Genomic DNA, 25,847 nt, shown 5'->3' with positions numbered 1-25,847 from the left:
TTCGAGAGAGAATATGCTCTTATTTTGAAGTGAATCAACCGGAAAATTACTTCCTGAAACATGGCGGCACCTGTCAACAATAGTTCAGGCTGTTGGGGCGTCCCAGAGGTTTATAAACACCACGAACAGCGGAAAGTGTGTATTTCTCGACCAAAATATAGGGAGGGAAGGAAAGCGAAAGCTGTTAAGGTAAGAATGTGCGCAGTATCAGTAAGAAAAACTGTGTTATGAGCTATGAGTCAATGGGACAACTAGCTAGTGTTGATAAACGTATCATATGATTTACCTAGACAAAAATAACACAAATAACCTAAAGCTTCATTAACATGATAAAACAAATTTCATCGAATTTGTTTTGTGCATCATCAGGTGTACACCATCAATTTAGAGTCTCGTTACCTAATGGTCCAAGGGGTCCCAGCCATTGGAGTGATGGCAGAGCTGATCCAGCTGTGCGCACTGTACGGAGCTGTGGAGGAGTACAGACCACTGGACGAGTACCCTGCTGAGGAGTTCACGGAGGTTTACCTGGTCAAGTTCCAGAAACTCACCAGTGCCAGGTTCAGGATGGCTTTCCCTGTATATTACACTGCAATGACGTCGTTGAAAAGAATTGCTAAATAATTTAGCATATGTTGGTTTTTTTTGTTGCAGAGCAGCCAAGCGAAACATGGATGAGAAGAGTTTCTATGGTGGTGTGCTGCATGTGTGCTACGTCCCAGAATATGAGACTGTGGAGGACACCAGGCTAAAGCTGCAGGACAGGAGGGGATATGTAATAAGGGCTGTTCGATATAAAGGTACACATTGATATCAAGTATAGACTAACTCTCAGAGAAATCACTATCTGTCTATATTTAACAACCATTCCTAAAGAAACATTTCACTTAATCTAATCTAATTAGTCTGAACTTGAACAATTTGTTTAAACTTTTTTCTTTAACACTGTTGTTACACAGCAAGAGAAAAGCAACAGAAGGAGGCCATAAAGGAGGAGCCTACGTCATCAGACACGGCCACCACATCAGAGACAATCATCAGCAGACATGACAAGTCCTCTGAAAATTATATGATGGGTGAGACTTCAAACATCAGCCATTATCCAGGCTTTCCTCTACTGCCATTACCTCCCCAGGAGCATCATTACTACGGACATAAAAATCAATATGGGCCTATAGTGACAGAAGACAAAATGGGGACATTACATAATGCCATCATTGACACAAAACAGCAGCCAGCAGAGACTTCAAGCTCCAGCCAAACCTCTTCAGACAGAGAGCCAGAACACAGACTTATCGCTAATCAGTGTTCTGCGGTCAGATTTCTCCCAAGGACTACACATTTGGAGAACAGGAAACGCAAAATGGAAGAGGCTACAGAGCACTTACTGACTAATGACACCAGAAATAATGAGCCACTTATAGGGCCAAAGCTGCCTGAACCACCTAAAGCGGATATGGAGGATGAGTCACTGAACACAACTGTAAGCCTGATCAGGAACACAATGAAACAGGTATGCTACAATCTGATGTTTTAAAATAAATCGTAGTCATATTTTTTTTTATTTTGGTAAAAGATTGTATTTCTCTTTTTTCTCAGGTGGGATCAGTTCCAGATCTCAAACCAGTGGAGAAAAAGGTGAAACCACGTCGTCGGATATGACCGATCAAGATTCTTTTGGTAGCTTGTTCTAATTTACAACTTTGGCATCACAATACAGACAGGTTTTTTTTCAAAATTTTTATTAAAGAGTACATAGCTGAAAAATGAACATGGATATGGTTTCTTTAATATTCCCGTTGCTCCTCAAAGACATGCCGCTCAAATGACTCAATGCTCTGAAAACAAAGGAGAAATACAATTTAAGATTCATTCTTTCTCCCTTAGATTTTCAAGTTATTACAGTTTTTCATTTTTGATTACCGTGGCGTCAGGTAGGCAGGTTCCAAAAGCCTCAAGTAACAGATTCTCTTCTCTCACTGCCTTTTCAAAATCAGCAAAAGAAAGTCTGCAATCGTGGTCATGGTCCTACAAAAACAAATGTGCAGAGAGAAATAGTATAAGTGTTTAAAGGTACAGACATTTAAATCAAAAGGCCATCAGTATCCATCTCTGCTCACCATCTTCTTAAGTGTGATCTCCACTAGGTCTTTGATTCCTTCGTCAGGGTCCTCCTCTGTGGGCTGCATGATGAGGCTGTTCTTCAGCATATGAAACATCTCCTCTCTGGAGATGTAGTTGTCCCCGTTCAGGTCATACACATGAAAGCAGTCTGAGCCGTGCAAAGAGAAGAGTTATTAAATGGATAGCAGCTTACAAGTGAGTTTAATGAGTTGGTCTGAAAGTAAGGTTGAGAGTTTACATTTAATTTTTTCATCCAAGCTCCCTCGAAGGAAAATGGAGAGTCCCCCGATCCATTCTTTCATACTGACCAAGCCGTCATTGTCTTTGTCAAATGTCCTGAAGACTGGAGGACATTTAATCAGTAACAATTCAATACTCAGCATCAATATTCTAGTAGTTATGTGTGAATTTTAAATAAAGAATATTTTGTCATTCTGCATATTTGGCTACGGCAAAAAAGTGTCACAAGCATATGTTGTTGTTTTTTCTTTTAAATATGAATGCAAAATATACTGAATACCTCCATCCATGATCATGTCGTCGGTCATCCCAAACATGTTGTGCAGTATGCTCCTGAACCTCCCTCTGTCCAGTCCGCTACATGCGTTTTCAAGGACGGTCGGCTCCCTCAGAAGACCGTTAAACCCTCGAATGAGGCACTCAATTTCTGTTTTATTGACTGGGGTTATCAAAGTGTTTTAATTAGTCATTTGACATTTTTAGGTGCATGAATGCTAGTGTAGTTAATTAGAAACAATTAAACGTAGATAAGGCTTACCGGAAGTTGCTCATACTAGCTTACCATAAGCTAACGTATTAGTTACTATGAATATTATGAATACTCACAGTGCTCCACTTGTTTAGATATTGTTTCAACGAGAGCTTGTATATGCTTTCTGTTAACAGCAGACATTTGTGACATTTTTTAAGAGTCAGGACGCCGGAAAGGAGAAGCACGAGTCCTTCGACAGGAGGGATGTTGATATTCCGTCGCCATGACAACCGCGTAGGGTAGCATTTTATGCTTCGAGTAGCTGCAGGAAATGGACTGTAAAATACAGTTTGTAGAAACTGAGAAAAAACTCTTTTGTAAGAATGTAGGTAAATCTAGTTTCTTATTTTCACTGGTGCTCAAAGAGAAACATTTTATTTAATAATTTAATATTACTTTTTTGTAATAAATTAATTTTATTATTAATTTTTACCTCTGCTTAGGTTCTACATATTTCAAACCAGAAACATATTTTTTTTTACCAACTAGTGATTCCCTCTCTTTTCATGATTAAAGAAAATATAAAATAATACTTACAAATCTCTTTGCCAAATATGCTCTTGATGTTATATTTATTTATTTCACCTATTCAAACTACAGAGCATAGGAAAAGTCGTTTGTGGGGGATAATACAAAATGTTGCAGTGGCAGGATATTGTATATATTCTTAATTCTGAATGGAAATGGAGTTTATTAACAAGGTCTGATCAGTTATATCTCAGGAACTAAACTAACTGGACAGATCTGAATTGTAAGCAGTTTAGCGTCCACATTACTGGTCAGATGAAGTGAAGACAAATACATCACAGGGAAAAAAGTTTACTTTTATTGTATTAAAATGCAAGATTTTACGTATTACGCATTATACTTTTAAAAACAATTTGATCTTAAAAAATCTAAATTAATTTATGATTATGAATTTACAAACAAGTTATTACAATGATCACAATTTAATTGTCTAATCACATACTTTTACATCAGCAACCATTTTTGATCAACAGAACTGAACTCTTATGAAGTCAAGCCAATTTAACCTTTTTTCTTAACACACACTTTATAATTAAATTCATTCAGCCTGTATGTACAGCCATGTGCTTTGTCATTAAATAATTCCGACTGAACTTCTTCCCGCACACCGGGCAGCTGTAGGGTTTTTCTCCTGTGTGGATTCTCGTATGAACGTTCAAGTTGCCCACATGCCGGAAGTCTTTTCCACAAATCCTGCAGCGGTACCGTTTCTCCTCCGAGTGGATCCTCATGTGAGCAGCCACACTGTTGCCATGTCTGAACGTTTTCCCACAAACTTCACAGATAAACAGCTTCTCACTGGTGTGGATTTGAGTGTGTTTGGCTAGATGTTCACTGTGGCTGAATTCTTCGCCAGAGAAATAGGATTTACCTCCCCTGTTTGTCACATTATTTGGTGGAGTTCGGCTGTGTGGCTTTAAACTTTCAGTCCTTTGGTTTCTCCCTGTGTGGTTCACATTAATGTCTTTACTGATTCTGTAGCCTGTCTGTGTTTCTAGACCAGACTCAGGCTCCATGTTATTCAGAGTTTTAGAACAATCTGGCAAAAGTGTCAAACATTCACTGCTTGAATGAGATTTTCCCTCAACCTTTATGTGGACAGGTGAAGTGTAAGGCTTTCTGTTTATCATTGTTTTCAAAGTGCTGATTTCAGAGTCGCCCATATCTGGTAACTGTTGTCTTTTTGGACTGCTCCATGGCTCCTGCTCTTCCTGTTTGATCGCTGCAGGCTCTTGGACCGGGAGACCACAGTCCTCCTGGTCATCTCTGGGGTTGCTGTGGCAGCTCTCAGGACTCCACTCCTGCCAGTGTTCCTGCTCATGTGCACAGAGGAAGACCTGTGGCTCGTCTGTTAAGAGAAAAGGTGAAATATTAGCTTGTTATAATACTGTATCACATTAGTTCTCCACCTTCCTTCTGTCTATGTTCTGTCTAATGACAAATCTACTTCACTCTTTACACATTGAACACAAACAATTTTAATCTGTTTGTTTTCACAATAACTAACCTTTATTTATAGAGCACACTTATTAAATCCTCAGTTTTTTAAGAAAATACATATCAATAAAATTTAGGGAAACAAATAGGAAATAATACATCTTTTAAAATCCAATTAAAGTAAGAAAGAAACCCAACTTTTACTGATATGACGGGGTGTAAAGAAAATAAAAGACACATTTCACATAGTTGAAACGTAGCACTTTAATACAACTTTTCACATGCGCAGTAGACCTGTAAACATATCGTGTCTGAAATCGGTGGGGTCGCTCTCTATAGGACGTAACAAAACATAAAAACAAAACAAACCTTCACTGTGTGAATGCACTTCCTGTTTCAGTCCATGCTGGTCACTTTCCTGCTCGTACTCTGTTGTCGTCCTGAGCACCGCAGCAAAGATCTCCTCTGCGGCCACACTGAGCCGCTCACTGATGAACAGCCGCAGCAGCTGCATCTGGGACATCTTCAACATCCGTCTTTATGTGGCCTTCAAACTACGGTGGACTCTGATGTACCGCGCACAGTCCATCGATGTCAGTGTGCCAAGCCACTTACAAAATAAGGTAGCTACATCCGGCTATAACCATCAAAATAAAAGCATTGATTCACGAGTAAGTGAAGAAATTCTGTGAAGCAAGCTAAAAAGAGTCATTTTACAGGATATATGCATAACTGGTAACTTCAATTAAGAAAACAACATGATCATATTTTAAGACAAGATCCTTGAAATGACCCTTTATCTAATCAGTTTCCCAATTGACATGTCCCTTTACAGTAAGCAGTGTCATTTTGTTTACCCGGAAGACTGTTGAAAAAAGACTTGTATGTTTGTTTGTTTTTTTTTAAAAAACATACAAATCTATGTCAAAAAAGCTCAAAAACAATAATATAACATATCCAGTACATACTGAGCATCTTGTATGTTTTTTAAAAAAAAAAAGGATATTACCATAAATAAACTCAAGATATCAATGATGGTGTAGCCCCAGTTTCTGGTGTCAAGTGAAAATGATTGCTATTAAGAAAATTCTTGAATTACTAATATTAACAAAACCAACATTGCCCTTTTAATACTTTATTTTGGAAGGGAAATAGCCGTACTTCCGGCCGTATTACATTTAAGGCAGGAATCTAAATATCGCCATCTGCTGGACTGGAGCCCGGACTCACATAAATATGTGACATTCAAGCGGTGATAAACGGGAGATGGGTAGTTTCTTCTACAATAGTTTCTTCTGATGAAAAAAAGCTGATAAAATATCGTTGGTTACAAATAACAGGACCCTCTCCTCTCTTCTTGTGCCCAAAGTATCCTTCTCTGTACCAGCTGTAGTTTTCATAAAAAGTATACAGAAGAAGTATAAAGTCTGACCACAAGGTGGTAGTCAGCTATTACATCAAAATGAATGAATAAATACATTCAGCAGCAGGCCTTTTCTATCCCATAATGAAACACTTAATTGTCTTGAGTGTTAAGCTTTATGTTTTAGAGTTTAAGAGGGCATCTGGGGAAAAACTTAGGAAATACATAAAAATGTATTGAAATTATTTCTCCACCTTTGTCTCCTCAATGTTTATATTTAAAAGACGAACACAGGATGATTCTTCAGTTGAGGTTTGTTATTTAATTAATAAACTACAGTTGATTACATACAAATACACTTCTGTCAGATTAGACACAAACTGAACCAAAACATACAAGCAGACATTTGAAATGCAGTGATTTGATTTTAAAAATATTTTGTTTCTAATCTATGTCATTAATTCACAATATTGCACCACAACTGCCTCCTTTGTGTGAGTGTGTGTGTGTGTGTGTATGAAAACAACATTTACAGCGTGTATCACTGTGACAGGGAGGTTAAATGTGTTGATTTGCTGAAACTTTACTTCCAGGTCAGTCATCGTAAGAACATGTGTGTATTTGTACAAAGTGTGTGCGCGTCAGTCGGACCGGTGTGCGAGGTTAGTTCTGATTGGCAGTGTTGCGTCGATCCAGTGGTTTGGGTTTGTGATCATGGAGGTCCACACTGCCACCTCGTCTTCTGTGGAGTCCATCCAGCTGACGGCCTCTCCGTAACTCTTACCTGACAACACGAAACACACACACAAATGTTCAATATATCTGTTGGTGACATTACCATTAAAATCTTAACAGCAAATCACACAATGAAGAATGATGTTTTTATAGCTGAGGCCATCTGACCTCTTCTCCTGTTTGTACACAATCACAGCCCTTTAAGCTGAAAGCAGGAGTAACAAACAATCCCAAAAGTCTGCAGAAGTAGGTCCTAACCTCTGAATATAAAAACTTTATGTAAATTCGATGTTAAAAATCTGTGTACAACAAGCAAAACATCATCAAAGTTGTCACTTCGCACCATTCTTCTAACTTCATCTTCCTTTGGGAAACGCACAATAACACAGACGCCGCTGTTCCATCAGTGGTTTGATCATGAGTGCTTCACCCTCCCTGTCTAACTATGAGCAAAACAACACCATAAATAATGAGGCAAACAGCTTCACAAAGATCTGAAATCAAAATTGTTTTCCAAGTGGGTCACATGTACAAATTAGCTCCACCGTGCCACCAGCCCAACATGGGATATTTAGCAGAGTGCAGTCCCACTGAGACGCTCTCTGGTAACCCTGAGACGACCTCGCTCTGATGACAGGACCTTCTGAAATGCCTGAAACGCCAACAGGACAGAATGCAAAGTGAAGCACCGGACTGAAACACTGTCACAACTTCAAAACACCCTGCAGATGAAGCTTAAAACTGCTTTTATGGCTCCGTCTACAAAGCTGACCTTAAAATAAACCAGCCAGTCAAACGTCCTCTTTAATGTGACATCCCCCAGACGCAGAATCTGCTGCCCTCACCCAAGCCTGCGAAGTATCAGGGGGCTCAGGAGATGGCACTGAATCTCTAATCTCAGCTCAGGGAGAGGGTGGAGATGTCAGAGAAGCAGAATTTAAAACAAACTTTTAGTCGTATCAAGTCATTTTACCAGACGACGAATGACTTATAGAAGCCCAAACAAACAAGAGAGTGAGTTCGCTGAACTTCCTCATACCTGTAATGACTGCAGCACAGGACAAATCCCTTCCCTGTTAACCAATACTGTCTGCTGCTTTAAGGACAAGGTAAATATAGGTGTGTTGTTCCCTTTTCTGTTCATTTTTTATATCCTCTGTTACGAAGAGCTTCACTAAGAAGAAAAAGAAACCCAATAAATGATCAATCTTTTCATTTATTAAGTTTTAATGAATAAAAAGAAACAACTTAAACGCATATATTTGGTAAAATCAGCATCACTGTGCATATCATTAAGTTCCTATTGCAGTGTGGGTGTTTAAAACAAACATCCACATATGATCATAAAGTCCAGTGTGCTTTTAATCCTTGTGGGTCTCTAATCCAGAAAAAAGGCAGCTATGTGTGTGCAACAACAACAACGTAAGAAAAGCTGCATTCTGTGTAGTATTACTGAGTCTAATCGGCCACCAAAGCCAAACAAACAAGAATCTGTCGCAAAATAATCCCGTACAGAATTTCCTGAAGGTCAGTTTGTGTGTAAACTTAATAAGAGCTAAATGGTTACTACAAAGTGGCTAGTCTCCTTAAAGTGGGCATGAACAGCAACATAGAGAGACACTCACCCGTTCCACAGCTCAGTCTGATCCCTCCCAGGACGTGCGTTTTTAACCCTTCGCGGTGCCACACGGTCAGCTCGGCGCAGGCCTCTCTCAGGTCGCTGGTCTGGAAGCCGTCGTACACCATGGTGTGGTTGTAGGTCGGGCTGATGGAGCGCTTCGCCAACCGTGTCTTCTGACCACTCTGCCGACTAGCATCTGGGAGGATGTAGCTTGTGGGGAATAGATTATTATAGTTATGAACTAGAATTCAGTTTTGAAATTGTGGATGTTTATTAATCGATTAGATGTTTTAATTAAATATATATTTACAAGATTTCATGGGGATAAGTATAAGTTGTTTTTCTCTTTCTGTGTACTCAAGTCCATTTTAAAGTGGATTCATTGATTTTTGGCCAATTGGGGGCAGCACAGCAAGCTTTAAGTATAACTCTGACATCCATCCATTATCTATACCATTTATCCTGTTCAGGGTCATGGTCGGGCTGGAGCCTATCCCAGCTGTCAGTGGGCAAGAGGCGGGGTACACCCTGCAGATCTATTCAATCACAGGGCTGACACATAAACCCTTTTTACACTCAGCGCTGTAACAAAGCTCCGCCATCATGCCGCCTTTGTCCTTTCACCATGAACCACGCAAACCCCACATAAACCCGCCCCAGTGTGTGTTTTTAAATAGCGTTCCGGCGTTGCAGAAGCATAACGTGTCCGAGGTGTAAACAAACCGCGCATGCTTCACATACACACGGCGCAGTTCTGCCCAACCGGCTCCACTGTTTACACTGACGCCGTTTCGCCTCCGCTACTACCTCCGATGCCGGCACAGAGGCGGAACGACTTCACCCCACCATTAAGCCGGCATGCGTTTAACATAGAAGGCGAAACGTAACAGAGGCGTAATAATCCCGCCTTGCACTGGCAGTGTAAAAGGGGCAGACAACCTTTCACGCTCACACTCACACCTATGGGCAATTTTAGAGTCACCAGTGAACTTACTGAGCATGTCTTTGGACTGTGGGAGGAAGCCGGAGTACCCGGAGGTAACCCACGCATTCACGGGGAGAACATGCAAACTCAACACAGAAGGGCCCACTTCGTCTGAATTGGGATTCGAACCAGGAACCCTCTAGCTGTGAGGCGACGGCGCTAACCACCGTGCAGGCCCAACTCACCTCTATCACAACGCTCAGTACTTTAACCTGTTGCAGTGTAAAGTCTTGATTATAGCTGCTTTAAATGAGAGATCGTGTCTGTGTCGGTGTAGAGTTATGATAACTTACGCCCTGTTCTTGTAATAATGTTGTACTAATAAACTGCTTCCAGGTTATATAACTTTATATAACTGATGACTAAATGTTATGAAATATGTTGCAGAGCCGACAAACCTTCTAACAAAGGAGTCTATAGCGCCCCCTTTGTTGGACAGGAGACCTTGAGCCTCCCGAAGCCAGATGTGAAGCTCTCCGGTCAGAGGCAGACCACCACCTTCACACACACATACACACATGTATAAGATACAGGGGATTACAGTAAGACATAATCTTGCAGCCGCATAGTGTGCTCTGCTCACCCTCGTATCCATCAGGGACGAACTTAACAGAGAGAATGATGGTCCCACGACTGCTAATGGAGTCTGGATTCAAATAAACCTGTGATGAGGGGAGTGAAAAAAAAGATAATGACAGGAAAAAGGAGAAGACAGGCGAAGGGAGGCAGGAGTGTGGAAGCGGGAAGATTTTATGGTTACATAAAACCTTAGTTGAAATTCACAGCATGTCTTCCTCTCCCTTCACAGCTCTCCCAGACACCAGAGACACCCCTCCCTGTTTTCAGTGTCTGCAACAAAGCTGCTAAATCTGCTGCTACACACACACTCAGATAGTAGACAAAAGTAGACACAGGCTCTGTGGTGTTTCGGTAAATATTTGTGTCTGAGTATTCAACATTACACGGGCGTGAGTCTTTCATACCCGGGGCTGCAGGTCCTGCCACAGCGGCTCACTGAAGGTCCAGTCCCACAGGCCCAGTGCCACCTCCACCTCCCCCAGAAACACGTTCCTTCCGAGGGGCTCGGCGTGCCACACCGACAGGTTCAAGGTCCGGCTGCGTATCTCTGCCATCCGCACTTTATACTGCAAGATGAGAATCAGACAGAGAGCACATGAGAGGATGGAAGGATCAGTGCAGGACATAGAATAACATGCTTTCTGCAACCATACGCTACAAGAGGCTTTTATTTTGGAATGTTTTGGAGGCTATCCAAAAGACTAGAGGAAAGTGATTGCAGTGCAAGTTGCAGGGCAATTTAAAGAGAGCTGAGGGCAGAATAGCAGATGGGGGATTTCTGCTAAGGCTGCCACTTTATATAATATGTAAATGAAACAGTGTCTCACTCTGAGTGTCTGATCATACACCGGGTTTAGTGTCTTCTTCTTCACTGAGGTTTTCTTCTTACTGTGACTCGACTTGTCGGGCAGGAGGTAGGATTTAACATATCTGTGAAAAACACACACACAGATTTTTTTGACAGATTTTGTGTGCGATTATGCTGCTGCAAACTGCGCACACACCTGCACCGTCACTCACGGGTCAGAGCGATTCTTGCGTGCCGAAGCGATGTCCTCGCAGCGATTCACTCTAACCTGCAGCTCCTCCTTCTGGGTGTCGTAAACCAATGAGAACTGGATACGGCCCCTCACCTCCACCGCTCCGAAGTCCCCCGAGCTGAACAGACTCATCATGCTCCCACTGAGCTGCAACACACACACGCGCATGCACACACACACAGAAAGAGACACGCAGAACAGAAATCAGCCCCGACGTCATTGTCCTGAGCTGAGTCATCTTGCGTCGCTGGATAGCAAATTAATCAAAAGTCCGTCTGTGCATGCACGTATGAGTGTGTGTGTGTGTGTGTGCGTGTACCGTGTAGCCAGACTGAAGGCTGCCGGTGGAGCTGCTGTTTTGCAGAGAAACTCGCTCTATCAGGCTGCTGCTCAGAGACTCAGTGTCCCCGTTGTGATAGTCGTAGTCTTCCTGAATGCGCACACACACACACACATAAAAAAAAGTCAGATACAACATCTGTCAGTTCTACCACAGCTTTATACATCTTGTCCTCCAACTACTTTATTTTATCCAATCTACAAATCTACAAATATTTACGATGCATTCATTTCATGTCAAAAAAATCGTTAAAATAATTCAACTGGGAAAAAAAAAACTTTGGGATATAACTTGCAGAGTTGAAAGGCTTATTGTAATATATATGTAATATATGCATGTATATTTTTTGCTTATGCACTTTTTTTATATCAAATTTGGTTGTAACTGTTAGTTGCTGTCCATGTAGAGCAATGAAATATAACATATGTTTTTGGAGCTTCCATGTTGTTTCCACATTATGAGTTAAGGCTTCATATTCCCAAGACGGAAGAACCACTTCCCAACACAGGAAACGGGACCATCTGATGAGTATGCACGTAAATGCAGGGTTTAATATTGAGTCAGGGACTGTGTCATTAATATCGGAGGTGATTTGCCATTTCAAATCAGCGTTAGTCACTGTTAGTCAGTGTAACCTGCAAATGTGCGTGTGTGTTTTATACTCACCTCAAGTTCCTCTGAGTGGCCGTTACTTCTTTCATACTCTATAAGAAGAAGAATGAGTTAATAAGAACACCAAGACAGAGGGAGGGAATGAGAGGGAAGCTTTCATACCTTTGGATGAGGAGGAACTATTTCTGTACGGGAGGCCCTGGAATTAAAGACGATTATTTAGATTTAGATTATATAATTTTTCAACCTTAGAAAAAAAGAGAAACCTGCACACACAGACCTTTGTTATGGGGCTTTTTGTTCTGGATATGGGAGAAGTTTGCAAACTCTCTTGACTTCTGAAAACATAAAGTAGATATGTGAAAAAAAAGGCGTCTACAGACTGATATTTTTTCTGTGTCTGACTTCTTCACTGACCCTCCACTCTGCTCTTCTCTTCTGTCCTTCAGTCGTTTGTTGGCCTCCGGAGAGGAGTTGTTGTTGTTGTGCGAGGTTTCCTCTCTCTCGCCATTGAACAGTTCAGTCAGGGACACATCTGTTGCCATGACAACAAGCACAGAGCCATCACCGGGATATCCCCATCACGGTTAGAAAAAAACAGCCCCACAAGCTGGTTATGATACGACTGCATTGACTGAAACCTGACCTCTGCTCCTGGACTTCCTGTGACGCAGCGTGGCGTGGACCAGGGTGCAGACCGACGTCCGGTTGTGGTGGCGTTTGCTGCGCTCCTCGCTGAACCACACCCCCGTCAGGGAGCGCAGACGCGTCGGGTCTGTCTCTGTCTGCTCGAGGATCCTGCAGTGTCGACACAGGGCGAGTTACACAGCAAACAATCACAACCGCAAAGTCAGCTGATGTCAGCCCAGGACTCAGAGCAAACAGTCAGTGTTGTCGCTTCTGTTATATAACTCACTGAGCGTAAAAAGACAAAGACACGAGTTAATTTTCCATTAAAAAGCACAGAGTGATGTTTCACACATTTTACTCTTTGATACATGCACCAGTCTGGTTGGAAACCTGGGGTGGCCCTTTTTTACTACTTCCTGTTTCATGGACCCAACAATATAGTGTTTCTTTAGTGGAAAATGATCAATTAAACATGTTTACTTTTTAGCCGAGGCCCCAACTTAAATTAGTCGACACAACAGGTTGACTGTGAGGATATTAAATCAGAGGTTTAATGGGGCACTCAGGCCATGTAGGCAGCAGTAAATAACATTGACATTGCAGGAACTGTTCTGCTCTGTAGGCCAACATCATTTTACTTTGTACTTCTTTGACTTCCCCCACTGAGGCTAGCTTATTTCATCAACACAAGGCAAAGCAGTTCACTGCATCAAGAGGGCCTTAAGATGGGTCAGTCTGCGTCCCCTGTGTTGTGGTGAGCGTACTTGTATCAGACCCTGCTTTATTTCAGCTGATATTAAGCTTTTATGGTTCATATTGCATCATTTCAACTACTACACAGCAAACCTACACTCAGTTATAGTTTTGTGTAAGGAGTGTATAACCATAACTACAGCACATTTGATTCAACAGTCACCTCTGACCTTACACGTCCTTCATCCAGCTGACGCAGCTCCTGGTCCCGCTGCAGGACCTGCAGGATCCTGGACTGCTCCTCTTCTGTCAGGTGGCTCAGGTCTAGAGAGGAGTCGGCCTGCTCCCCCTCCATCCCTGAGAGGAGGCCAAACCACAATCTTAAACAAACAGAGAGCTCCTATTACTCTCTATTTACAATTTAGCCTGTTATATAAAATAATTAACAAAGACATTTAAAAAGAGTAAACAGTGTTCAGGGTATGACTGCTCTTATTGTAGGGACTCACTTTGTATCTTTACAGATTTTAATTATTCACATAACAGTAAATAAAGTAGTACGTTAATAGAAGTAGTGCTTCCCAAACCTTTCACATCATGTCCTCTTAAAATGAAGCACTGTCCTTCTTAGATTATTGTATCTGTATAATTTATGAGGCCTGAGGAGGTCAAATAATTCAGTTTTTCACAAGAAAACAGTGTTGTTCTGCAAACTTATGTTTTTGTCTTCTATTCTCCTGAGATCCCTCAGTTTTATGTTGACCTAAGCCCCAAGTTATCAAACAACCTTGTTAACCAATTTAACATATTTGAAATCAAGTCCCCCCACTGCCCAGAGGCTAGTTACCTTAGAGTAATGTACGCATGCGCAAAGCGTTTCTCCTGTCAAAGCAGTTTGGCAAACAGGATATCGTGCAACGAGAGCTCCACAGCTTTCACAACCTGACACCTAAACCAACACAGAAATAATCATAATAATGTAGAGCGCGGAAGATGACATAAAAATGAGTAATAAAATTATATTAAAATATTCCTGCAGTTAGCTTGTGACGTACTCAACAGACATTTCTTAATCAATACAATATTACATCCTATATTTTAAAAGGTTATTTAAGTGTCCACTCATGAAAACACAAATGAACTTTACTGTTAGGAAACATAGTCCCCATGCAGCTCTGTCCTCATCACGAACACCGCGAGAGAGAGCACACCTGTCGCTACTTTCTTCTTTTGGACAAAGTTTGAACGCTCTCTTCACATTAAAAAAACACACACTGAGACACATATAATCCCAAGCAGCAAAAACTGCCTTACCTTACTTGACAGCTTCCGCAAGTTCCATCTGTGAAAAGTTTGGTGCTAAGTTGCCCTGAGCGCGCTGTGAGTGTGCGTTTGGTATGAGTGTGTGTGTGCGTGTGTCGAGGTCTGTGTGCTCAGTAAACGCCGAGAACACGCCCTCCAGAGTTAGTCCGCACAGGGTCAGCTTGGAGCCGAGCGCGAGGCGGAACAAACAGAAGAAAAAGTGTGTAACTGACTGTGTGTATTTGTTTGACTGTGTGACATGACTAACACACACACGGATGTTTTACTAAAAGGCAGCAGGGTGAAGGTGGGATGTTAACTTTTCTCCTTAGAGCTGTCCACACCTGCTAAACACACTTGGCCTCACACTGAAGCTGCTGCAGCACCTACGCTACTGTACACACACACTGACACATACTATGCACACACATACAGAGTGTAAAGCTGTGTTTCCACTGCTAGAAATTTCCACAGGGACTAGGGCCTTTAGGGGGTACTCTGTGTGTTTCCACCAGGAGATCAGGGTCTTAAACACCCAAAAAGGTTCCTGCGAGGGGAGTAGTACTTTTATGAAAGTACAGGGACTTTGTCTTTTCTTGCTTCCCATTTCTGATTGGTCGAGAACTCGAAACATTCAGAAGTCTGTCACATGTCAGCAGTGTATTCTCTCTTTACTTGTCTTTAGACCTCAGTGGAAATGCAGACAACAATGGGCTGGAGGAACCTTTAAGGTTAGTAGGTCCTGACACTAAAAGTTCTTGGTACTTTTTGTGAAAATCAGCTTTATACTTGTTTTAAAGCAGATGAAATATAGCCAGAAGCACATGAAACCTGCTTCAACTTTACTGTGGATTTAAACAGTGTGTGCTACACTTCCCCCTTCCTTATTGGAAATGTGTGTGCTTGTGCGTGTGCTTGCGTTTGTGTGTATTGGGAGAGGGTGCATTCAGAGTGAAAAGGAGCTGTATTCAGCCCTGTCCTTTGTCAACAGATTTGGACGACAGCCACACTCTGCCCAGTTGGGGAACTTTTTTGTTTGGGCTCTTTCATGCCTGTAGGTCCTGGCTCAGACAGCGAGCGGTGCATCCAAGCAGCCGTCCTGCTGCTCCCCTAAAGGCCTCCATCAGTGATCTGTCCCTGCTGCATGCTGGGATGCAGGCTGAAAAGCTTCAAATGTAACGATTAATAGGAGGTAGGTACTAGGAGTGTGTCTCTGGTCGCACCCAGTGGAATCACGTCACTCACTGTGCTGTTTTGTTGCACATACTGAACAACATCATGCTATTATTAGCTTCTCCTCATTTGTACGTAAAGCAGCCATAACATACAGACATAAGAAGAGAGAGAAACAGGTGTTAACCTTTCGTTTATTGTGTCAGCCAATTCCAAAAAATCTAAACTATTAATAATGATCAAAAGCATGAGCATGATCCAACACGGTCACATCTCTTTGGACTGTTCTTAAAGGGTTAAAGGTGCTATGTGTATAAAATATGAGCAGTCTAAACAGAAATCTCCCCTGTGAAACTGAATTAACAAAAACAACCTCTGACAAATCAAAACCAAAACACACAGAGATTAGAGGAGTGTTGCTACATCCACACTGACAGTAAAACCAGAGGCTGGATTATAAAGTGTCATTTTCAATACCCCCCCCCAAAAAAAAGACTTCCAGGAGTTGATGAGAAAACTCCTCAGGGTCCTCAGTTTAACAATCAAACTCACTGCAAGTTAACAAGTAATACAATGTTGCATTTAACACAGACAGCTTCTTAAATTGTGGACAACATATTTCAGGGTATTTTGGTCTATGTTTAGCATCTTAAAATAAATGCCTTTTATGACCTTGTCTGACCTTTTGTCTTCAGGGGATTATATCACCCTTTCCCACAACAGCACTGCACTATTTCCACAGTTAAAACAGCTCATTTGATACAGATGCTTTTTGTTTGTAAGAGGACACTAAACACATCACAAATCTGAACATTAGCGCACTTTTGTGTCAGATTGTTTGAATGCCAACAGCCAAAATGTCTCTGAATTATAAGTACTATACAAACACATGCAGGCACTCGTTACGCAATACAGTAATCTGGAAAAAAACGTCGTCCTAATACACACACCCATCCCCCAGGGGTACACATTATAGGGAGCAAACTAAGAATGACAGGGGCTCAGGGAAAAAAAAAAACTCTTGTCGTCACAAATCGATGAGTCACTGCTCTGCTGTCCTCCTGGCTCGCCTGTGTCCTTCACACATCCTGTCTTCACTGCGCCGGCTGATCACTGAGAAGGAGACAGACACAATTTCAATATAGAAGCATGAGATTAAATCAAAATACAATCTAGATGCATGATAAAGTGGTATCAGATTGTTTATTGGCTGCTCCTGCCAGCAGAGGCCGCTGTTGCACCGACAGATAATCACATTAACACGCACATACTTAAACTGATGCAGTCCCGCTAAATTCCCTGTCCTCTAACACCTACGTGCATGAAAACTCACATGGGGTCATAGCTGCTCTGCTCTTTGGATTTGAGGAAGCGCATGGCGAGGAAGCCGCCCGCCTGCAGGCACAGCACCAGTATGATGCCCCCGATGAAGCTGGACATGTCGAACTTGGCCTGGGAGAACTCGGGGGATGAGTTACCTCCATCACCTGAAAGAAAGACAGGAAGAGTTATTTAAATTATACAAATGCACGTGTGCGGTGGGGATAGAAAAGAGTGTTTTTTAATAGGTTTTTACTGGAAACGACTGAGTGGCAGTTTTTACTCAGCTCTTATGGGAATAATGAACGTCTGACGCAAGAGAGAGAAAGGAGGGGGCGGAAGAGGACGCTTGAGTAGCTGATACAATTTACCTGAGTCACCTCCACCTCCTCCGTCTGCCACCGTCTCTACAACTGAAACGCAAATAAGAGCAGACTTAATGATATTGCTGGGAAAAATATCTTCTCATTCTGGAGTGAAATGTTTTCTACCTGTGCACAATTCAGACACTCGGGTCCAGCTGCAGTTCATGGCGATGTCTGCTGAGTCGCCCTGATCAGTCACACACATGCCCGTATCATTACCTGAGACAGAGAACAAGCTATTAAGCGTGTGTGTGTGTGTGTGTGCATTCCTGGCATACTGAATAATTCAGTCATCTTGTACAAACCAGGGAAGCTTATGTTACAGCAGCTATGATGATAGAATTACGATCAGAGGTCAGAGGTGTGTGTTTGTGTGTGCGCATGCGTGTCACCATTTGGACAAAGCCTCCAGACGCAGCCTGTCAGGTTGAGCATGGAGTCTCCAACGCACAGGTCACATGACTGGGCCTGAGAACAATCTGTAGGAGGGACAATAGACAGGCAGTCAATGTGAGATGTCAATCAAAAAAAATTGTTGGCTGATGCTCAGTTTTCTTCCCACAGAAACATTTTTACTTCTCAATTATTGCAAGGCGTCCCACGAGTTTGGACGGCGTCAAAACAGACAAAAGTGTGGGGGGAAAAATCAAGAGTAATGCCAAAGAAAAGATCGCTGATTCACTCTGTGTATCAATGTTTGTCTGCTTGAAATAAACACTAAACAGCAAGTCACAAGTTCATAAAAGCACAGGGAAGACTCTTGAAGGAAATCAAATTATACACGAAACTAGGAGTCAAGGAAAGGAGGCATCAGATGCATGTGTAGGAAGACAACACCAACATATTTCTAACAATAGAAAAAAAGCTGAAATGGTTACACAATGATACACGAATGTAAAACACAGTGAAAGGATCCATACCTGACTGTGAGTCCACAGAGGGCATCACTGCTAGCAGCAGCAGTGTGGAGCAGAAGACCTTCAACACCAGCTGCTGCATCCTGACAGCCACAGAGCACCAACACCTGTAACAGCTGGGAACTTCACTTCTTATAGAAGAATTAATGGCAAAAAAAAAAAGTTTTCCTTAAAGGGTATCTGATAGTTGCAAACACAGAAATGGCTTCTGGCTGGGACGCAGAGAGAAAGACAGCAGACACGGAGATCTGTGTAACATGAGCGACACCCAAACTCAGTGTCCTGGCAACCAACTGGCCCTACTCAACCCTGCTGAAATAAACACCGGTTTGGACAGAATGACACCTGTTCACTTCAGCAGGCAGTGCATGCACACAAACCTGCATTCAGACAAGTCCTTAAAAACAGCATAAACAGCAGTGGGTTAAATTGAGGACTAAGTGCAAAGGGTCCCAAATCACAGGAGAACTCATGTAGTTTAATTTAATTAATCAACAAGCTTTTGTTGCCCAAAATGTACAGTATCAGATGTTTAAACTTGGTGACTGTTTTATGTTTCATCAAAAATCAGTGGGGTGATAAGATTATTTAAAGCATAAGACAGAAAACAAGACTGAGTAGGAGTCGGAAGCTTTGCTAGCAGCTAGTAGCTTTAAGCTACATGCTATCAACAGCAGGCGAACATGGACTACAATGCTTATATGCTAACTCTCAGATGTACGTTTGCTAAGGACAAAAGTGTCTGCCAAATGAAATTGTAACATTGTACCATTATATGCTAATGCTAAGCAGATGTATAAATGTCCACCATTTTAGCTTAGTAAGTTAGCATGCTAACGTTTGCTTATTAGCATTTAACACAAAGCTAAGCAGATGGGAGTGTTATTAGTCTTTCAGGTAGACATGTGTGGTCAAAAGTATTGTAGAAAGGGGATCAATTATTTCTGCTCACTGTCCTCTCGAAGCCATGAATGTCAGAGCCAAACTTTATGTAATCCATCCAACAGATGTTGAGATATTTCAGTGTGGACCGAAGAGGTTGGACTGACAGGCTGATAGACGACAACATCCCCAGGGCACCACTGCTAACACGGCTAAAAATACATCCCAATTACACAACATTTATTTTTTATTATGGATATTTTCACCGATCAAGGCCTCTCAAAATCCTTGAAATCAAGCATGAGAAGGAAAAATCACTCTTCAAGAGCCAATAAAAGGTGGCAGACATAAGAAATCAAAAAGAAACCACTGGAAATCTATTTGCCCCCTTTCTCCAGTGGAGGCTCATTTTATAACAGACGTATAAGAGCCAGATGAAGACAGTTCACCAGCACTTGTGCTCATTATAACAAGGAAGTGACGGATCCATCTGTTAATGTGTGTCTTGTGTTATCCAATCATATGGAGACAGATCTAAATATACATTTAGTGTGAAAATACAATGACGATAGCGTGAGGCGGTCAGAACCCCTGTAACTACGTGCTAGACTGTCTGTACGTCAGTACTCTATTATCATCGCTAATGTGCCTGTCTGTGATGAGGTGCTGCGCGGTCACTTTTCAAACCTGTCAAACATGATTGATTTGCCTATGACAAACATGTCAGACGAGGTTTTAAAGTCCATGTATGAAGCAAGTGTAAGTTAATGACTGCAGCACTTATCACTAGCTGTACAGCCAAGTGAATTAGATAACAGCAAATGTAAAAAATTAAGTTTTACAAGATAACAAGCAAAGTTAACTGGTGTCTGGAAGTCTATTTTCCCCCTTTATCTTTTTTGAAAACATTCAAATTGCCAAAAAAGTGTTCAACATAAAGGTAAGTAAAATTATTGATATCTGTCTCCCTGTCTATCTATGTTTTTATAGATAAATTGAGAACAGAATGAATTAAGGGAAAAACAGAGACAAGCTAACTTTGTTAATATAGAATAGAAAAATATAAAGTTATGTTAAAGAGAAAGAAACATTAAATTCCTCAGTTCTAAATCTTTCATTCAAGTCCAAAAAGTAGTTGAACAATGGTAAAATAGATTAACAATCCGGTTCATCCTTGACAACATTACATTTGTTTTAATGTCTCAGTATTTGGCATTATATAGTTTTTTTTAAATATATAATGTATAAAGTATCTATAAAGATAGAAAATTATCATTAATAATGGCAGTATATTTATCAAAATGAGTTCTGTGGTTCTATTGTCAGTTGAATTGAAGATGATTGATGTCTACACCTCTGCTTCACCACTGTGTGGAGTGGTGACGTGGACATTAGAAAGCAGTAAAGGTGGGCTAAGGGTGCCCGAAGGTTCCATAACTGTCGGCTACACCCCTGCACTTAAACATGTAAATGCACCGGCACAAAACGTTCAAACGCTCTGACCTTCAAAGTGTGATGTAGATGAGTCATAGACCGGGGCCAGGCCCTCAAAATCAGGCTGCATTGAGTCGAGAATCACGACACACTTTTTATCTGCATGCACTCAATTCCACCACCATCACCATCCTCACCCTCCTCCTCCTCCTCCTTCTTCTTCTTCACTCACACCAACGTGGCTCATGCACACCTACATCTCATGCTCTCTCACACGTTGTCATGTGTGCAGCTCCATAGCATGGCTACCCTGTGTGTCGTGCTATAAAACACGAAGGGATATTCTGGACTGGCGAACACGATTGCCTCCTCCACCGAGGCTCCCACTGCTGCAAAGCTCGATGCACCGGCGACGAAATAGTGCACCTCGCTGCAATTTACATCCCACAGCGGCGAGACGATTTGTTAGTATTAGTAGAAACACGCTGTAATGGGACCAAACACAATGTATAGTATAGTGTATTAGACATTTAAAATAACCTGAAATGCCATTCCTTCATTTTACTTTACGTTTAAGGTTGTTGTTGTAATATTAACAAATGTGTCACAAAAAATAGGTCGTCCGGAAAGAACAATCGCTGTGATTTTGCATAAATTAGGACAAGCTCGATAATACAGTCGAAATTTGTGAAGGTGACACATGTTGCACCTCAGTTCCTCTGTGTGACGTAGGAGGGGCAGGAAGTGAGTCCTAATATGGCTCGAGCAGGACGAGAATCCCCTCCTCTGGTTAGCGCATTGATATGCGCGACCACGTAGACCATCTGCGGCACCCACGCTCACTATCAAACCGGGGAAGCCATGGATCCCCTGCTGCTATTGTGATACTGCAGGTGGAAGGGCCCTGTGTTTGGACTGTTAAAGCACAAGGACAATCAATACATTAGATAAGAAGCAGAAGAAATTCTACTCCTGCTTTGGTTTGATTCCAGGAAACCCCTCCCCGTGCACATCATATCATCCTCATTCAATTTATAGTGATTTTAGGGCTATTTGATGCATAGGCTTTTTATTGTGCCCATCCCTGTACAAACACTAATTAACTCCCAGCTAATAACGAATATATCCAATAATAATAATAATAATCATAATCATCATTTATCAACATATTTCGTGTAAAAATCTGTCCTGTCTTCATTTAGGTGACTAGTTTGCCTTAAGAGTCTATCTTCTCACAGGGATTATTGTTCCTCTGCAGGACATCTCCCTATGAGTCATCCTGATGCGCTTCAGCACCGCGGACAGCTCCATCCCTGAGCTCTGTCTCGCAGCTCGACATCTGTGAGCCCAGCCCAACACAAAACAAAGTCCTCCCATTCATCCGTTCAACCAGGCCTCCGGGTCTGATTGAGAAAACGTGTGTTTTAGGGAGGGGGGGTCTATTGGTGGTGATTATTTACAAGAAATGAGAGCGAGAGTGAACCGCAATGGGAGGGGCTACACGGATGCCGCATTTTTCTGAATGAAATTACTCCTCATACTCCCCCCTCCTCTGCTCTCCCCGCATCCCAAACGCCGGCTCCTCATTGGTCGAGCCTCCCAGTCACTGACGTCAGGCAGGCTCTCTTGTGGATGTGTTCGCGCGCAAGAGCATCCATTCTGCAAGCCATCAGCGCTCCGGAGAGACTGAAGAAGAGAGAGATGCAAGCGGCTCTATAAGTTAGAGTTTGGAGCAACTTTGATGAAGACAGCACAGATAGAGGAGCACGAGCGGAGCCAAACACAGGAACCGTCCTCTTTTTTTAAACAGAGCGTAACTGCAGGCAGCATTACCCCATCTCCATCTTTTGGATTTGATCTTCAGAGAGGAGAGAACAAATCTGGAACCTGGAATCGCTTTAATACGGTAAGATGAATAGACTATTAAAGGCTTTAAATGTGTCTGTGCGATTCGTGCGTGATCATGTGTGCGTGCATGTGTTGGGGACATCCTCTGTGGTGCAGTGAACCTGCAACTGTTATACAACAGGAGGTGGGATATACCTCCTCACTCTGAGACGTGACGGGGAGGAGGAAGAAAGACTGCGAGGTGTCTCAAAATATAACCTTCCCCAAAGGGCAAAAAAACATTGTTGTAGTGTACTTAATGTAGCGATGATTTATTTGCAGCACATTCCGACACGTAAGAAGAAGGAGACAACATATCACAGAGCACAGACATCTTAACCTTTTAACAGCGCATTCCTTAGATATCAGACCTGATTAACAGCACAGGCTTTCTCTTTCATTTATAAGACACTGCAAGGAGAATCTTTTACAAGGCTTTCCTGTAGTTAACATCTGGACACTAACAAAAGGGACTGGAGCTCCCTAACTTAATCTGGTAGTTTAAAGATTCAATCAGCCACACAATAAATTACATGAACGATTTTGTGCAGGATTAAATCAAAGGTGGACAGGGAACCAATCCAGGGATCTTAAAGTGCTTGAAATTCTATATTAATGATTTAGTTATAGAATAATTATTTTAGTTTAGTATATAAATAAATGATAGCCAAATGATGCATACACCCTCTAGTAACTCAAGTTTACATATTGCTTATGATTTGTGTGATTTCCCGCAAGACTACAAGTTGATGACATCACTGATATCATGATGCTTGTAATCTGTATTTCAGCCTTTTTATTTAAGTGCATTTTTATTGCACTTTAAAGGACATGTTTTATTATAAACTCAAGCTCAGGGACCAGCTGGCTAAATATAAGTAAATCTGTATTAGTATAATCAATTAACACTGTATGCTTGTGTCTCTATTCAAATACCTACTAAGTGAATAAATACATTTTTTGTCCCTTTGTTTAGTAAAAAAAAATTAATACACCCACAGTGATCATGTATTTCTCTATAGCAAGAGTGCTTTATATAACAAGAGTAAAACATCACCACATTTAGTCACCCTCTGCCACATCCGTCCTCGTGCAGCTCCACAGACTGAATCCACAGCTGCTGCTAAAGGTCGTTTAATGGACAGATGGAGATGCTAATAAGACATTTGAGCTATAATCTCAACATGTTTCTTCTTGTTTTTCTCTCTTTTAGGTTGTGTTTGTGTGACTGCTGATCAGCCATGATACTGAACGCCTCTGATCTGGGATTAGATGAGTCCTCAGGCGCAGAACCCTTCTTCCCTCTGGACCTGCTGGATGGGTCCCCCAAGTATGAAGTCCCGCCCCTCACAGTGTGGGGCGTGGCCTTGTGTGTTTCAGGAACTCTCATCGCCGCTGAAAATGCAATAGTGGTCACCACCATCTTGGCCACGCCTTCTCTCCGCGCCCCTGTGTTCCTGCTGTTGGCGAGCCTCGGACTGGCCGACCTCCTGGCGGGGGTGGCTCTGATCCTGCACTTCCTCTTCTTGTTCTGCGTGGAGCCCAGTGATTGGTCAGAACTGCTGACCTCGGGACTGCTGGTGACGTCACTCACTGCCTCACTCTGTAGCCTGATGGGTGTCGCTTTGGACCGATACCTGTCCTTAAGCCACGCCCTCACCTATGGGTCAAGCCAATCACGTCACAGAGCCGCCCTCCTCCTGCTGCTGGTTTGGTTGGGCGCATGCATCATCGGAGCGGGGCCTGCAATGGGATGGCACTGTCTGGGAGAACCAAACTCCTGTTCTGTAGCACGACCTTTGACCCGGACATACCTATCGCTGCTGTGTGGCGGCTTCCTGGTGGTCGTCATGGTAACCCTTCAATTGTATGCTGGGATCTGCCGCGTAGCAAGGCGGCATGCACACGCTATCGCTACCCAGAGGCACTTCCTCCCTGCTAACCAATCATATGCAAGCAAACACAGCAGTGGGCGGGGCTTCTCTCGGCTGATCCTGGTGCTCAGCGTGTTTGTGGGCTGCTGGATGCCTTTCTCCCTCTGGGGGCTGCTGGGAGACGCCTCCAGCCCTCCTCTGTACACCTACGCCACCTTGGTGCCGGCGGCGGGCAGCTCGCTGTTGAACCCCATCCTGTACAGCCTAAGACACAAAGACATTCGCAAGGTGCTGCTCCAGGCCTGCTGCCCCCACAGATACACAAACAACACACACATACACTACCCCGTCGACGTGTAGACTGCCAAACCTCGCCAAACCAACCACACACGATCTATGCCAGACATATCACTGTTTGTGTGCCAAGATACACACATAGCTGCATTGACTATCATCCAGGTTCAGAACATGAAGTCCCACACTCACATACTCCCACACGCGCGAGCAGCACTTCTTGGAGAGATGAAGGCCTTGTGCAAATCAGAACGTCCTGAACCGTCCTGGCAGGCGGCCATCTTGGGACTGAACTAAACGTACTGTATTGTGTGTACTTTGTGCCTCATCCTCAGCCAATTGTAGATCCACTGGATCCCCAACCTGAAACAATCACAGGGACACTGTATGTATCACCACTCGCTGAGAGTGGCTTTAATGACCATCGGCACTTTAAGACGAGAGGAAACGATGTGTTTTAGATGTAAATCACAGTTTGATGATAAATGTGATCCAAAGCCCAATTTTATTTACTTGAATCTCTAGAAAACACATTGTTCTAGACCTTTGAGATTCTATTTTGCACATGCTATTGAAGGCACTTTGAAAGGTACTGACCGTGTGTTCATGTTGCACAGCCTTTTTGAAATGAATGAATATTTTATACAGATGAATAATAAATATGCTTTTTTCTACTGAGCGACGTCAGCACTCTTCTCTTCTCTTCTCTGCTGCGAAGGCTTTTAGTGTCTCTCTCTCTCTTTAACTCAATTAGGCACAGACTGCTGCTTTCTATTCTTGTATCCTAAATTATTTGGTGGTTAAAGCAACCTTCAGTGCGGTAATCGTGCATCCACTGCGGCCTTTCGAAAAGCCTTGGTATGAGGATTCACTGATTATGCAAGAGGTTTTTCTCACACTCCCACTCATTTTCTGAACTTTTTTATCCAGTCGACTCGTT

At 42.4% G+C, this 25,847-nt stretch overlaps 6 protein-coding genes across 7 annotated transcripts; 2 read left to right on the top strand and 4 right to left on the bottom strand.

Moving 5' to 3' along the window:
* Positions 1-39: 39 nt before the first annotated feature.
* rbm48 (RNA binding motif protein 48) lies at positions 40-1,806 on the top strand. Its single transcript, XM_069681650.1, has 5 exons — positions 40-189; positions 370-560; positions 655-800; positions 960-1,513; positions 1,600-1,806. The coding sequence occupies exons 1-5, from the start codon at positions 61-63 to the stop codon at positions 1,660-1,662; spliced, it is 1,083 nt and encodes a 360-aa protein (XP_069537751.1). The 5' UTR covers positions 40-60; the 3' UTR covers positions 1,663-1,806.
* On the bottom strand, positions 1,761-3,046 carry clxn (calaxin). The gene is made up of 6 exons (XM_069681649.1): positions 2,971-3,046; positions 2,645-2,803; positions 2,363-2,467; positions 2,121-2,272; positions 1,924-2,028; positions 1,761-1,838 (listed from the first exon to the last, which is right to left on the bottom strand). Exons 1-6 carry the CDS (start codon positions 3,044-3,046, stop codon positions 1,788-1,790), a joined length of 648 nt encoding a protein of 215 aa, XP_069537750.1. The 3' UTR covers positions 1,761-1,787.
* Positions 3,047-3,801: 755 nt separating this feature from the next.
* Positions 3,802-5,442, bottom strand: LOC138609364 (zinc finger protein 8-like). The gene is made up of 2 exons (XM_069682012.1): positions 5,231-5,442; positions 3,802-4,772 (listed from the first exon to the last, which is right to left on the bottom strand). The coding sequence occupies exons 1-2, from the start codon at positions 5,391-5,393 to the stop codon at positions 3,967-3,969; spliced, it is 969 nt and encodes a 322-aa protein (XP_069538113.1). The 5' UTR covers positions 5,394-5,442; the 3' UTR covers positions 3,802-3,966.
* Positions 5,443-6,545: 1,103 nt separating this feature from the next.
* Positions 6,546-14,859, bottom strand: sytl1 (synaptotagmin-like 1). Of its 2 annotated transcripts, none has more exons than XM_069681577.1 (16): positions 14,774-14,859; positions 14,307-14,408; positions 13,690-13,839; positions 12,783-12,934; positions 12,554-12,671; positions 12,417-12,474; positions 12,299-12,335; positions 12,191-12,228; positions 11,504-11,614; positions 11,165-11,331; positions 10,972-11,074; positions 10,549-10,710; positions 10,149-10,227; positions 9,964-10,063; positions 8,585-8,790; positions 6,546-7,008 (listed from the first exon to the last, which is right to left on the bottom strand). In XM_069681577.1, the coding sequence occupies exons 3-16, from the start codon at positions 13,812-13,814 to the stop codon at positions 6,866-6,868; spliced, it is 1,599 nt and encodes a 532-aa protein (XP_069537678.1). In that variant the 5' UTR covers positions 13,815-13,839; positions 14,307-14,408; positions 14,774-14,859; the 3' UTR covers positions 6,546-6,865. The 2 variants fall into 2 exon arrangements, with proteins under 2 accessions (XP_069537678.1, XP_069537679.1); XM_069681578.1 differs by having other exon boundaries at positions 13,690-13,816.
* A 1,273-nt stretch (positions 14,860-16,132) lies between these two features.
* cd164l2 (CD164 sialomucin-like 2) lies at positions 16,133-18,618 on the bottom strand. The gene is made up of 6 exons (XM_069682015.1): positions 18,540-18,618; positions 18,012-18,098; positions 17,746-17,838; positions 17,626-17,667; positions 17,268-17,421; positions 16,133-17,047 (listed from the first exon to the last, which is right to left on the bottom strand). Exons 1-6 carry the CDS (start codon positions 18,616-18,618, stop codon positions 17,029-17,031), a joined length of 474 nt encoding a protein of 157 aa, XP_069538116.1. The 3' UTR covers positions 16,133-17,028.
* A 3,936-nt stretch (positions 18,619-22,554) lies between these two features.
* Positions 22,555-25,560, top strand: gpr3 (G protein-coupled receptor 3). Its single transcript, XM_069681870.1, has 2 exons — positions 22,555-22,758; positions 23,953-25,560. Exon 2 carries the CDS (start codon positions 23,981-23,983, stop codon positions 24,971-24,973), a length of 993 nt encoding a protein of 330 aa, XP_069537971.1. The 5' UTR covers positions 22,555-22,758; positions 23,953-23,980; the 3' UTR covers positions 24,974-25,560.
* The last annotated feature ends 287 nt before the right edge of the window (positions 25,561-25,847 follow it).

The sequence above is a fragment of the Semicossyphus pulcher genome, unplaced genomic scaffold, assembly GCF_022749685.1.
Source record: "Semicossyphus pulcher isolate SPU_LCO1_2020_fin unplaced genomic scaffold, fSemPul1.0.p SCAF_5, whole genome shotgun sequence".
Classification (NCBI taxonomy): Eukaryota; Metazoa; Chordata; class Actinopteri; order Labriformes; family Labridae; genus Semicossyphus; species Semicossyphus pulcher.
The sequence above is the reverse complement of the archived record's forward strand: the minus strand, read 5'-3'. Positions and strand labels throughout refer to the sequence as shown.